This window comes from the organism of the source record quoted next, unplaced genomic scaffold, assembly GCF_019419815.1.
Source record: "Pyrus x bretschneideri cultivar Hongxiangsu unplaced genomic scaffold, Pyrus_bretschneideri_v1 Contig1, whole genome shotgun sequence".
Classification (NCBI taxonomy): domain Eukaryota; kingdom Viridiplantae; phylum Streptophyta; class Magnoliopsida; order Rosales; family Rosaceae; genus Pyrus; species Pyrus x bretschneideri.
The window spans coordinates 13,833,212-13,846,297 of NW_025999390.1; the positions used below are offsets into that span (position 1 = coordinate 13,833,212).

The window sequence follows — 13,086 nt, forward strand, 5'->3', positions numbered from 1 at the left end:
ACAGCATTTCACCAGATGGGGCGTTGCTCAAGGCCGCTCTGGGGATGCCGAGACTTAGAGCTGGTTTGGTATTGCTGTGCTTTGAAAAAAAACTATTTTTGCTGTACTGTGAGAATAAGCTCATTTTTGCTACTTCACGTTTTCAGCTTTTTTTCACTTAAAACTATGAAAATAAACTGTTTTTAAGTGTTTACCAAACACTTTTTTGAGCTCAGCTTTTTTTTATACCCACTTTTTATAAAAGCATCTCAGTATCAAACCAGTACTCACTACTCTCTTGTGGGATGTACTTGTGCACCTGCATTTCGTATCCAGGACTTTGAGTTGGCAAAACGCTCCGACCTTGTTTCTGGCTTTCCTAGTTACGAGCCTCTCGTTACGTTGCTTTCCTTCCCTGAATAATGCATGAGCCCTTGGTGCTGCAATATTATGATTGTACTAGCACGATGTTACTTCTGAGTTTTTACATGCTTATGTTTATGGATTCGAAGTAGCTAAGGATTGTTCAAACTTCAGATTGCATGAATGAAAAGCTGATCCATCGGACCGTGTCAAATTTCGAGATTTTGTACTAAATATTGGAGGGATTTGATGATCAAATCTTTGATCATTTGCGAAAAACATACTGAATTTTGGCTTCAACAGATCTTATGACTAAAATATAACATGGATTAAACAAGAATTACAATCTTACAAATATAAATAACACCGAATGTGCCATGAAAAGTGAAGCTCCACAACAGGTAATAACCCATGGAAAATCAAAACAAGCATGTTCGACAGAGATGCAATTGAAAATCTAAAACCCGAATCACTTCCAAAGAACCCGAGACCATGCTTGCACGCATCAATCAAATCCAAAAGAAACGTGGGAAGATAGTCGACATTGCCTCGCATCTACTAGACCCACAACACAACTTCCCTTCTCCCCTTTGTTGATGACCGCTCAGAACTCATACAGTTTCTATTCTATTTTGCGCTCATATTTAGGCGAAAGTATTGGGTCACTGTCGCACTAAAACTTGCAGACATGGCCTGAACCCACAATAAAATGGGAGAGCAAGTTAATCAAAATCGAGAAACTCCATTCTTTTTCTCATGGAGCCTTTAAATCTGTTGCATCCCTCTCTGCTTTCTGAGCCTGAACAGAAGAGAACAATATCAAAGAACAATTTAACCCAGCAACCAGAATAAGAACATACAAAGATTGCATCTTTTACTACTTAAATGCATTTATACATGGAAACTTGAAAGGAAAGAATTTAATTGAAAGGTTGCAACATCCGGCCAACACACGAGGTGCTTGCTTTGGGAAGAACCAAAGTGAACTATTATTCCCAATCAAAAATAGCACAGTACACAACGAAGCTCCTTGTTACCCGTGGCAGGACAATTTCGGATAGGTGCAAGGAATTATATCTACGGCACAGATGCATTCACCGAGTTTTCTTCATCTATTTATTGCATTCAATATGACCTAATGCTAACACCATAAGCATTGCAGATTGGAATTTTCAATTTAAATTTTAAATGATGAATATACAGACTTACCCTTTTTATCTCAGCTTCTGGTACCAAAGTCATATGCGGGGGAAGCTCTTCCTTATCCAATTCCTGTAAAGCGGATAACAAGAATTCAATTAAAAAAAAACTGATAAACTATTCCAAAAATATTAACAGTCATCAAGTCTAACAGAACTGGAAGAGAATGCAATATACCAGCTCCCCAATTAAGACGACATTCTCCCCACGGATAACATACAGACCTAATGGGATGTCACAATAAAGGTCACCCACAATTACTCGTTCACATGCGCCTTCAAGAACAACATTAGCTATGCAGATGAAAGAAAACCACCCATCGTTAGCAATAGTTTCAATAGAGATTATAAGAGTAAAGCTAATGAGAACTCAGTAAGCTACGTGGAGTGATATATTAGTATTACCAAACTGATCAAAAGATCGTAGCAATCCCAACAACTTTCGTCCATCTCGCAATAATACAAGAAGCTTTTCTGAAAAAATAAATATAAATTCCTAATAAGTGAAGTACTTTGTAATGAATTAAATATCTTTTGTCAACCACACATACTACCAGCCCACACAAATATATAATGTTGAACTATCAAGCTTGAAATTAATGTCTGAGTCAAATTTATTACTGGACTGAATCTTGAGGCCTTATGAATACGGCTTGGATTTCCATTTTCTCAAACTAGCCATTCAACGACGGAAATACACAAAGTGATGCTGCGAGCACTTCTAATACCCCGAATGTCTGGCTCTCATTTCTTATTCAAATCTCTTGATTCATCATCACCTTCTTCTTTAAGAAAATATAACTACCATTTCTACTTTTGCTTATGTATCAAAGATACATTTCGATTCTAAGAAAGTGGGACAAAAGGTTCCCACACCTATATCCCAATGCACAATTCAGCACTTGAAATTAAACAGCACTAGAGTTACTCAGTGCAGAGAGTCAGTGACCTAAAGTTGGAAGCTTTACTCGTTTATCTTCCTTGTACCTCATACATGAATTTAAAAAATTGCAATACAGCAGCACATGCAACATGGAATCTGCAAATCGAACGGTAAAGCAGCAGCCTTCAAACCCTTTTCAAATCAACAAATATTACAGCAACAAAATACTTCAAAAAAACTCTGTAAGGCAATTAACAGCTAAAACATACAAAAACAGCAGAAAAATCACCAAACCCAATTTTCAATCACTTTAAAGTAGATCGAGAGAGAGAGAGAGAGTATACTGTCGAGATAGGTTGCAAGAGAAGTGGAAAGGAAAGTATCTTCTGCTCCAGCCCACGACATGAAGTATCTACCGGGAATTGGGAACTCGAAATTGCAACACCCACAGTTACTCCAGAAGAACTCTCGTCAACCCCAATGGCATTGGCTGCTTCCCACCAAAAAAATAAAATCCCCAAAACCTGAAAGCCCACTCACTTTCAATCACACACTTCCTCCACCAACCCTAATTCCAAATTTCCAACAATACCCAATAAAAATCAAGATTGTGAATTGGGTTTGGACCATTAAAGTCACCGGCTTGGCCGAAAAGATGACATCTTTTTATCGGTCTTCTCTCTCTCCCATTATTGTTTATTCGATTTTTTAAGTTTTATTACTCCTTTTTTTTACAGATTTTTATTTTTATTTTTTGTTGGATTTTATTACTTGGTAGGATTGGGATTAAAATATCTATTAATGGGGAAAACTTTGATTAATGGTAGATTTTTTGTGGAGCGTCGGATTAGATTAATCTTTAATACAAATACCACATTAGCATTAGAATATTTTGTAAAAAAACAAAAAAAAAATCAACTATCAACAACCACATCATATGACTTATAAAACATGATTTAAATAGATCGTATTTCTAACATTAATCTTAAAAAAATTACTAATAATGTATTAACATATTTGTTCATCGCGTTATTTTGATATAGCTATTTTAAACTAACTTTTATCACAATATCATGCAGCACACCATATAAATAATAAGAGTTTAAACAGTCTCCATCTGCCATGCAAAGGGGAAAAATGACAGAAAGAAAAAACGAAAGATGATACTCTTTTTTATGATGAAATTATGAAAGATATACGGTTGATTTATTTCGTTATATTTTTTTTTGAATAATTACGTTCCAAATTTCCAATCAAACACAGGCCAAATGAATGGAATTCCATATATTATTTATATCCACGCAAAACGTCACATTTGAAGCATTGCAAAAGCAAACTCTGGCGCGCAACCGATCAACTTTGCGGCTAGGATTGACAGCAATCTGCATATTAAAGTTAAAGTTAGTTAATTAACGAAGCTACATAAAAAAACTTACCCTGAATATTGTTTGAACTGAAGCTAAAAGAAGTCGTACAAGTAATGGTAAATCTATATCTCTAGAACGATATCTGCAACCAAGAAAAAATGTGAATAAAATAATAACTTTCCAAAGCATATGTCTTTGCACTAACAGCCACTTAATCCATGTCCTAATCATGCTTTAACTGCTTACATTCAGAATCAGTCTTGTCCCATTTACTTCCTTCATCATCATCGCCCGACTTTTTCAAGTACTTTTTCATGGACATTGTTGAACTACTTGAACTTTGGGGATATATCTTCTTCTGAAGTATTTGCCTTCAGCATCTAGCTTTGACCCAAAACAAAAAATGTTAAGAAATAAAAAAAGGAGATATATCTTCTTCTGAAGTATTGAAAATCGTTTCAACATCCAAGGACATTCTATTGATTTCTTCTTATGGATTTCGTCAATTTTATCTAGCTGTATACATGGCAATTTCGTCTAAAAAATTAATAAAAGTTCAATATACTATTGGTAGTTTCACTTGGCTACATTTATATTCAATTGCATCAAATTTTGTCTCTATAGTTGGCAAATTGTTCCACTATGACAACATCCTTCAACTTCTGCTGATTCAATTCTAGTACAAAATCCATCAAATTTACCTTCTAGCGTGTAGTGCACATAACCATTTCGTACAACAAACTAACAAAAGTTACCAAACAACAGGTGTGACGAAATTCGATACAACTGAAAATACAGGGACGAAAGTTGAACTTTGTGAAAACTACATGAACCAAAAATGTGCCTTGGCCTATCTATAATATAGGGAATCATTCTCTTAATTGCAATTGTTGCATGAATTTTTGTCACTTGATGTGTGGTCTAGGTTGACAATCTGACAACTTAAGTCCGTCCCTCATATATATATATATATATGTGTATATATATTTGTTGTATAATAGATGTATACCTTCTCCATCCTAGACTCAGGGACTGGATCTCTTAGACCAGGAGCAGCAGTAACTGGTGCAAACCCACTTCTACAAACAAACACTTTCTTGAGGAGAAAAGAAAGTGACTTCTTCCCAATGGCGGAGTTTGCGTTATCTAAACAAACATCCTTCCCACGCTGAGAACGACGCTCGTGCTGCGCTTGAGCCTGGAATCGACTAACATTTTCTTTCGGCTCATCGCAGTCTGCATTTTTAGTACTTGTTCTCTCAGGTCTCAAGCTCGACTGTCTGCTTAGAAACTTTTTAGAAACTTTTTCAAACTCAACTAGTAGTAACGTGAGAAATCTTTAGGACTGAAAAACACCAAGGACTTGTCAAAATTATTCGTTGTCTTGAGGTTGTGCAAAAGTCATCAAACAGTTTGTACAACTTTCTACAATTCTCCCTGGTAGCTTTCATAAGAAATAGGGAATCATCGGCGAAAAACATGTGAGTAATCACAGGCCCGCTACGACTCAGTTTGATTCCCTGCACCAAATTAAGGATAGTAGCAAATGCTGATATTTCTAGAAAGAACCTCACTAAGAGGAAGAGGTAGGGTGATAAGTAGTCCCCTTGTCTCAATCCTCTTTAGGGAATAAAGAACTTTCTAGGGCAACCATTAATTACCACTGAAAGAGACATCGAAGAGGCACATCACGTCACTAACTCCATCCATCCGCAATTAAATCCCATTTTGTGCATCGTCTCCTTTTAAGAAATTTCACTTCACCCCTATCATAAGTCTTGTTTACATCTAGCTTCAAACTCAATTCACACATCCCTCTACTTTTTCTCAACCTTAACCATGGGTATAAATTTCACTTTCATAAATTATACATGGTACGTTTATTTCATGCTAAGAAATATCTACACAAATATTTTGTCACAATGCGATCAGAGCAAAAGAAAATGTAACTAATGACATTTGTTTTATTCAAGTTTACCATGCACAGCAGTTAGAAGAACGTTATGCAACAGCTCAACTGTTTTGTTTGAAAATATATGTCAAAATTTTGGTATACATATATTACACTATAATTAATCGTTAACCAGTTGAGTGTGTTAGGTAGTGTGGGTGATCCATACATTGCTTTCTTGTAGCGACCAAGGAATCATATGAATATTGTAAAGGGGTGAGATATTCACACACCCTTATAATTTTCGGCCATCAGATCAAATGAATTGAAGAAAATTAACGAATATAAATTAATAAATTGTAAGAAGTAAAATGAGATATGTGGATAGCACACCCCTATTGTAAATCTGTCACCACTCGACTTCTTGTCATATATATATAATTTGTAGATATATATATATATATATATATGTATGTATATATTTCTGCAATGTTATTACTTCACATTGCAGCAAAAGAGACATTCGATTTGCATTCTATTGTGAAGGCCAGAATAATGAGTTTTGAGACTGAGTTTGAACCATAAATTAATACACAAATTTAATGGCAATCTATTACAATGAATTTGAAAAAACTAAATGCGACGCCTTCAGACATAATCAATAATTTATTGTCATTTCGCAATATGATGTTTTTAATCTCACTTGTTTATAATACGTGTTTTATTTATTAATAAAATTTATTAAGTATTTGATATATGAGTGTGTATGATACACGTGTCAATGTAATCTTGTCGCTTAATATTTCTCTTACGTAATAAGTGAGAAAATCAATAAATTTTTTTTTTATTTTTGTGAAGCTACCACCTGTAATATTATTTCATTCATACTATAAAATAGACACATTTCTTAACTTTACACCCTAAAATATACAAATGACAAAGAAAAAGTTCTTATTAAATAACACATTTTTGAGATTACCTAAGCATTTGCCTCCATGCTAATTGTTGACCTAATAAAGGAAATTCATCAACAATTTTCCAGTATTTTTTTAACAAACGATATTATCTACATTAAAAGGAGAAGTGATTTAGCAATATTGTGGTTCAAATTCGTTTTTGACAAAAATCGAACTTAAGACCTATCACTTACAATGAAGAGGAATACCACGTTGTAGTACTAAATATGATTCAAATTCGTTTTTAACGAAAATCGAACCTAATACTTTTCCTTTACAATGAATAATAATATCACACCGTAGGAACCTAAGACCTCAAGCATTTGGATTTGGCAACAAAATATAGGAGCATATAATCCTAAAATTTGGCACACGTGGCCTCCCTGATACAAGCAGCATCAAATTTTCCATGAGATCAACTGTTCCATTGTCACTTGCATCACTGCGAATTTCCAAACTTTGTTTTCTGGTTTGCTGAGAGCAACAACCTTCCCCTTGATTTGAACTCAAACTTCCCAATTTCTGAAACCAAATCCATCCCATTCTCAATCTCCACCAACATTCGACGTCTCACCCAATCTCGTCCAGTCCAACCCCTTTTTACCAAAACCCAGAAATCCCATGTCCTCAGAAATCAAGCTCATCCATTTCCCCAACCTCCCATCCCCACCTCCACTCGATTTTCCGAGTCGAATCGGCAGAACCCAATAGCCTATTTCTCGGAAATATCACAGCTTTACGGTGCTTCAAGGTCGCATTGACCATGGTGGAGACTTTGCCACTAGGGCGGTTCCACCACCAGAGGCTGGACCTGAAGCGCTGGTGCCCCGCCTTCTTATCCTCCCACAAAACCCTCTTCACCGTGCTCTGGATCGCCGCTTTCGCCTCAGTTTTCGTGTGGCAAAGGAACATTGTAAATGGGTTTTCGATATTCCGGCGAGCTTCGGCGAGGGAGATGCCGAAGCTGCGGCCGGTGGCTTTCAATTTGACGGATTTCGGGGCAGTGGGCGATGGGGTGACTTTGAACACTGAGGCGTTTGAGAAGGCGGTGCTGGCTATTTCTAAGCTGGGGAAGAAAGGCGGTGGGCAGCTCAATGTGCCTCCGGGCAGGTGGCTTACGGCGCCGTTTAATCTCACTAGTCACATGACTCTGTTTCTTGCTGAAGATGCTGAGATACTTGGGATTCAGGTAACGCTTTTGGTATTCTGGTCAGTTGTTATCTGTATTAGTTTCTGTATTCGTTTCAAAATGTGAAAACTTGCCTTGAATTTGTATCTGTTTCGTAGCGAAATGTGAAAGCTTTCCACTTTGCTACGATTTGTTTGTTTTCGGTGAAACGGGAAATCTTAGCTGTTAGGACTTTAATAGCTCTTTTCTTCAGAGGGCTGCAATTTGATTTGACTTTTCGATATGATACTGATTAGAACTTGACATTTGATAGTAGTTATAAATGTGGACATGAATCAGGTATTTTTTGGTATCCCTTATGTGCTTTTCTTATTTGGATTTGCATGTTAGTTCTCCTCTTTATTTGCTATGCATAGTTTGGAAGTAATGGTGATTATATCGTGATTGTGGTTACTTTGCTCGGTAAGATGTAAAGTATGGCTTTCAAGATATTTTCATTAGACGAAGATCTAAAATAAAATTTCAAATGGGAAATCTCGGTTGTGAGGAAATGTAAAGTTCATTCCTCATATGCTTCATTTGGTTTTTGCTATAAACGGAATGGGAATGGTTAACAATTTGTTTAGGACTTGTGGTTCAATAATAATAAAGGAAGTCTGTTTATTGAGGTGCATAGGACTGGTTTGATGTTGGTCAATAATCAAACGAAAGTAAGCTTCGTACTTAATTAGGTGGTGGTAGCAAGCTTCAAACTTTATTTAACCTACCACCTTTTATTTTACTTCGAATTAAAACATGGAGACATCCTGAATACTACTGTTGATTTGTAAATATTATGCTAGCAAAGTCTTTAGAGCATTAGGATTTTCTTGTCTAGGTTTCAGTAGTAAGCATAACAACTTCATATGCTGACATTTACATCCAGATTAAATTGCTGGTTAATTATATGATGTGTTTTGGAATAATATGAACCGAATCGCGTTGGAGAAACATGATTGCTAGAGTTATTTGTGGAATATCTGCTTCTTTATCTTATTCTTTTAGATTGGTTGTGAAAAGCCTGTATTGTTGTTCTGAAAATGAGCCCTGCATATGGCTTTTCCAGATTTGTACGAATTGTTAACTTATAGCTGGGGATTGACAAACTAGAAAACAATTGATGCACACACTTATATATGATTTGCCTGCCTGCTTAACCCAGTGCCTATATCTGTAGAATAAACATGACATGTCTAATACCTTAGATGAGAATTTGACTTGAAAGGGCATCATCACCCACATATCCCCTGTAAAGTTTATTCCAATCCTTCAATGAGATTTAACAAACCAGTGAGAAAATTCATCATTTTACACACAAAATACACATACTGGCACGGTTTCGCTATTTCTCTCTCTCTCTCTCTCTCTCTCTCTCTCTCTCTCTCTCTCTCTCTCTCTCCCCCTCCGATGATTGCTGATGCTGCATACTCGTATGATTATCTCTCTCTCTAGCCTGTACACTATAGCTATTTAGCCTATTTCTGATGCTGCGTACTCTTATGTGCATGACAGGATGAGAAGTATTGGCCCTTGATGCCTCCATTGCCTTCCTATGGGTATGGGAGAGAGCATCCTGGGCCCCGATATGGAAGTCTGATTCATGGCCAAAATCTTAAAGATATTGTTATAACAGGTTAGATATTTCATCCTTTTCCTATTTAAGCTATATTTTTATTTCATAGCAATGGTGTTTAACTGGAAGGTCGCGGTTTTACTTTAAAAATCTAATCTAAGTAGGACTCCAGTGTGATGTCATAAACGCAAATAAGGTTTCCTTTGGTTGTTATAGCCTCTGGCCCGGAATACTATTTGTTGACATTAGACATTATAAAAAATCCAGGAAAGATTAGATGAATTAGCCATCTTAGCAGTCAAACATGATTTACTAGCAGAACTTGTAAATAAAAAATTATTTAGTCATTTCTCTTTCAAAGAGAAAGGAGGATAAATTCTTATAGTGGATAAATAACCAACATTATTTTTTTTGGTCCAATTTAAATTTTGACCCAAGGTCTTATGTTGAACGATGAATTGGGTTGATCTTGACATTTTATATGGTATAGACAATGAAAGAATTGAAAAATGATTGTCTATAAAGCAAATGGTTGATAAAAGCAGTGTAATTCTATCATGAATATAATACCAGAGGCAGGTATTTTTTTACTTGAGAAAATTACTCTTGTCAGACATGTCCCTTGACTTGCCTTTGTTTCATTTCTCTTCATCACTTGGCCATCATGCATCCCAGGGAAGTTGATGATCCTAAAATGTTATGGCATAAGCCTTCAAGTCTAGAAAATCTCTCTTTGTAGCGATCCCCTTTGCCATGCATGCTTCATCACATCTTGCTTGCTACACAAGTAATATGTTGTGGTTTGTTTTAAAATTTTCTTATTCTTTATGTCAATCAAGAACGCCTGTGGACATTGTTATCTTAGAATCCAGGCTGTAAATTTGTTGTCTTTCCAAGTGTTCAATTTCTGGTTTGTTCTAATTATATTTATGTATTCACTGACCAACAGGGCATAATGGTACCATAAATGGACAGGGTCAAACATGGTGGAAGAAGTACCTCCAGAAGCTTCTCAACAACACTCGGGGTCCACTTGTTCAGATTATGTGGTCTAGCGACATTTTGATCAGTAATATAACCTTGCGTGATTCTCCTTTTTGGACACTCCATCCATACTGACTGCAAGAACATTACAATTAGAAATGTTACAATTTTGGCTCCCATACGTAAAGCTCCAAATACTGATGGAATAGATCCTGGTAAGTGGGTCCTACTGGGGGGGCTTCTTCCTCCAACTATATGTTTGATATGCTGAATAACACTATTTATTTTGAATGGATTGCCATTCTTTTTACTTAGGCATGATTTGGATGAGCTTATAATTTACAATAAGATATTGTGCGGAACAAAGGGCATAATTTGAAAAGTGTATTGTTCAGTGATTGTTTAAAGTTTAAACAAGACGTTCAGTAATGTGAGTTCATAGGTTTTGTGGTTTTACGGACCAGCTAAACAGGTGTGATGATGAACGTGGAGTAGTCAATTGTGGTTTTTAGGGATGATGACCGAAAAGGATAAGGAAGAATTAACGTTGAAATATATCATAAAAGATGTATTGCTTTTCTGGTATACCTTCATTCTCACCCCCTTCCCACCCCCACCCCCAATCCTCCCTTCCCCTGTCTCTCTTCGACACTTATGTATGCATGCGAGAAAGAGAGAGAAGACAAAATTCACTTATTTTCTTGCTGACTTCAATCTGGAATTGTTGTGAACACTCTTCATATATAATTTGAGCTATAAATTGTTTGTTTTGTGTTGTAATTTTACTGGTATGCTTCATTCTTGTTTATTATCTAACCAATATTGAATTAACTTTGATTTTGTGGTATAAACAGACTCATGTGAGGATATGGTGATTGAGGACTGCTACATAAGTGTAGGGGATGATGGAATTGCAATAAAGAGTGGCTGGGATCAATATGGTATTTCTTATGGACGGCCATCAAAGAATATACTCATTAGAAATCTTGTTGTCCGCTCTATGGTCAGGTAATCTTATGCTTCTAGCAGGCTTTCATTGCATTCTTGTTGCCATCTTTTAAGTTAAAAAAAGTACTGAATTGCATATCCTGGCATCATGTTATTTTCTTTCATCACTATAATTGGGGAGCGCCAGTCAGGTTCCATTGCAGAGTATGTATTTACCCTTACATGCTAGAGTGGGGGAGGACAACAGGTAGTGAGAATAGCACTCCCGTTCAGATTCCCTAAGACTCTGTCCGGGCATTTGTTACTCAAGCTCCAATTATTCTTTTCATTTGGAATATGATCATCATTTTAGATCATCAGATAATTTACAGTTGGTTTGAGTCTGTCTTGCTGTGTCAACCAAAAAAATACAAAATAGCAACAAAAACAAAAGAATCGGCAAAGAGGAATGAACAGTTCATCAATGTTGAGTAGAAAACTGTTCGGATTTACCTGTATGGCTTTTAGGCTTCAATTCTGGATGCAATCCAGCGGTAAATGCACTAGTAAGGTTAATCTTTCGTATGTGTGTCGTACGTAGGCTTCACTTATCTGTTAGTTCACCAGTGTCCTGGTAGTTACTATTCCTTTACATCCTTTTGAGTATGCATAGAATGTTCACCAGTGTCCTGGTAGTTACTATTCCTTTACTTCCTTTTCAGTATGTATATAATAATGTTATGTCTATTAGAAGTAGCTCAAAGTTACCCTTGGCTGTAATGCAACAGTGCTGGCGTATCAATTGGCAGTGAGATGTCTGGTGGGGTTTCAAATGTCACGGTGGAGAACTTGCTTGTGTGGAGCTCAAGGCGTGCTGTTCGGATCAAGACTGCCCCTGGAAGAGGTGGATATGTGCGACAAATAACCTATCGGAATCTGACATTTGACAATGTCCGAGTTGGAATTGTTATCAAGACAGACTACAATGAGCACCCCGACGGGGGCTATGATCCAAAGGCTCTTCCAGTGCTCGAGGACATAAGCTTCACAAGTGTCCATGGACAGGGAGTTCGCGTGCCTGTCCGTATCCATGGAAGTGAAGAGATTCCAGTCAGAAATGTGACTTTCCGGGATATGTCGGTGGGGCTAACATACAAAAAGAAGCACATTTTCCAGTGTGCCTTTGTTCAAGGTCGTGTAATAGGTACCATCTTCCCTGCCCCTTGCGAAAATCTTGACCGGTATGATGAGCAAGGAAAGCTGGTGAAACACTCTGCGTCCCAGAACATGACAGACATAGATTATGATTTTTGAGAAGGTGAGAGCTTTTCCGTAATGGCTCAGATTTTTGGAGGTCAACCACTTCAATGTCTGTTAACGAAAGCAACCTGGGAGGAAGAAGATCGACCGAGCATTTTATGTTATTTTTAGTTTCTTGTTTGCGTTTCTCCCATTCCCACCTTATACATTTTTCATTAAACGGAGTTGTATATACCGAATTTTTTTCAGTTCATGGAAGAAAAAGGGGGCGTAGTTTGATGTTGTACACTAATCAACTTTGCTTGCAATTGAAATGCTTGTGTTTTTATGTGTAAAGACCTCGAATAACTGCACACTCAGAAAACTCAAGAGATCGCTTAACCATATCAAATTCCTTTCAGGTAGTCAAGTTTGGAACTCTGCTTCCTTTCACAGAAACGAAAATAAACTCAGGTGGAACCGGGTGTAAAGTGGGACACGTACGTAATCTTAGAGGGCAAGTTGCGTCAAAATGTCTTTTGGATAACAATGTCGGA

At 36.8% G+C, this 13,086-nt stretch overlaps 1 protein-coding gene and 1 pseudogene across 1 annotated transcript; one reads left to right on the top strand and one right to left on the bottom strand.

The window, feature by feature from the left end:
- Positions 1 to 648: 648 nt before the first annotated feature.
- Positions 649 to 2,907, bottom strand: LOC103950256 (sm-like protein LSM1B). Its single transcript, XM_009361446.3, has 5 exons — positions 2,769 to 2,907; positions 1,947 to 2,015; positions 1,720 to 1,835; positions 1,552 to 1,614; positions 649 to 1,141 (listed from the first exon to the last, which is right to left on the bottom strand). The coding sequence occupies exons 1-5, from the start codon at positions 2,827 to 2,829 to the stop codon at positions 1,097 to 1,099; spliced, it is 354 nt and encodes a 117-aa protein (XP_009359721.2). The 5' UTR covers positions 2,830 to 2,907; the 3' UTR covers positions 649 to 1,096.
- Positions 2,908 to 7,173: 4,266 nt separating this feature from the next.
- LOC103950253 lies at positions 7,174 to 12,878 on the top strand (annotated as a pseudogene).
- The last annotated feature ends 208 nt before the right edge of the window (positions 12,879 to 13,086 follow it).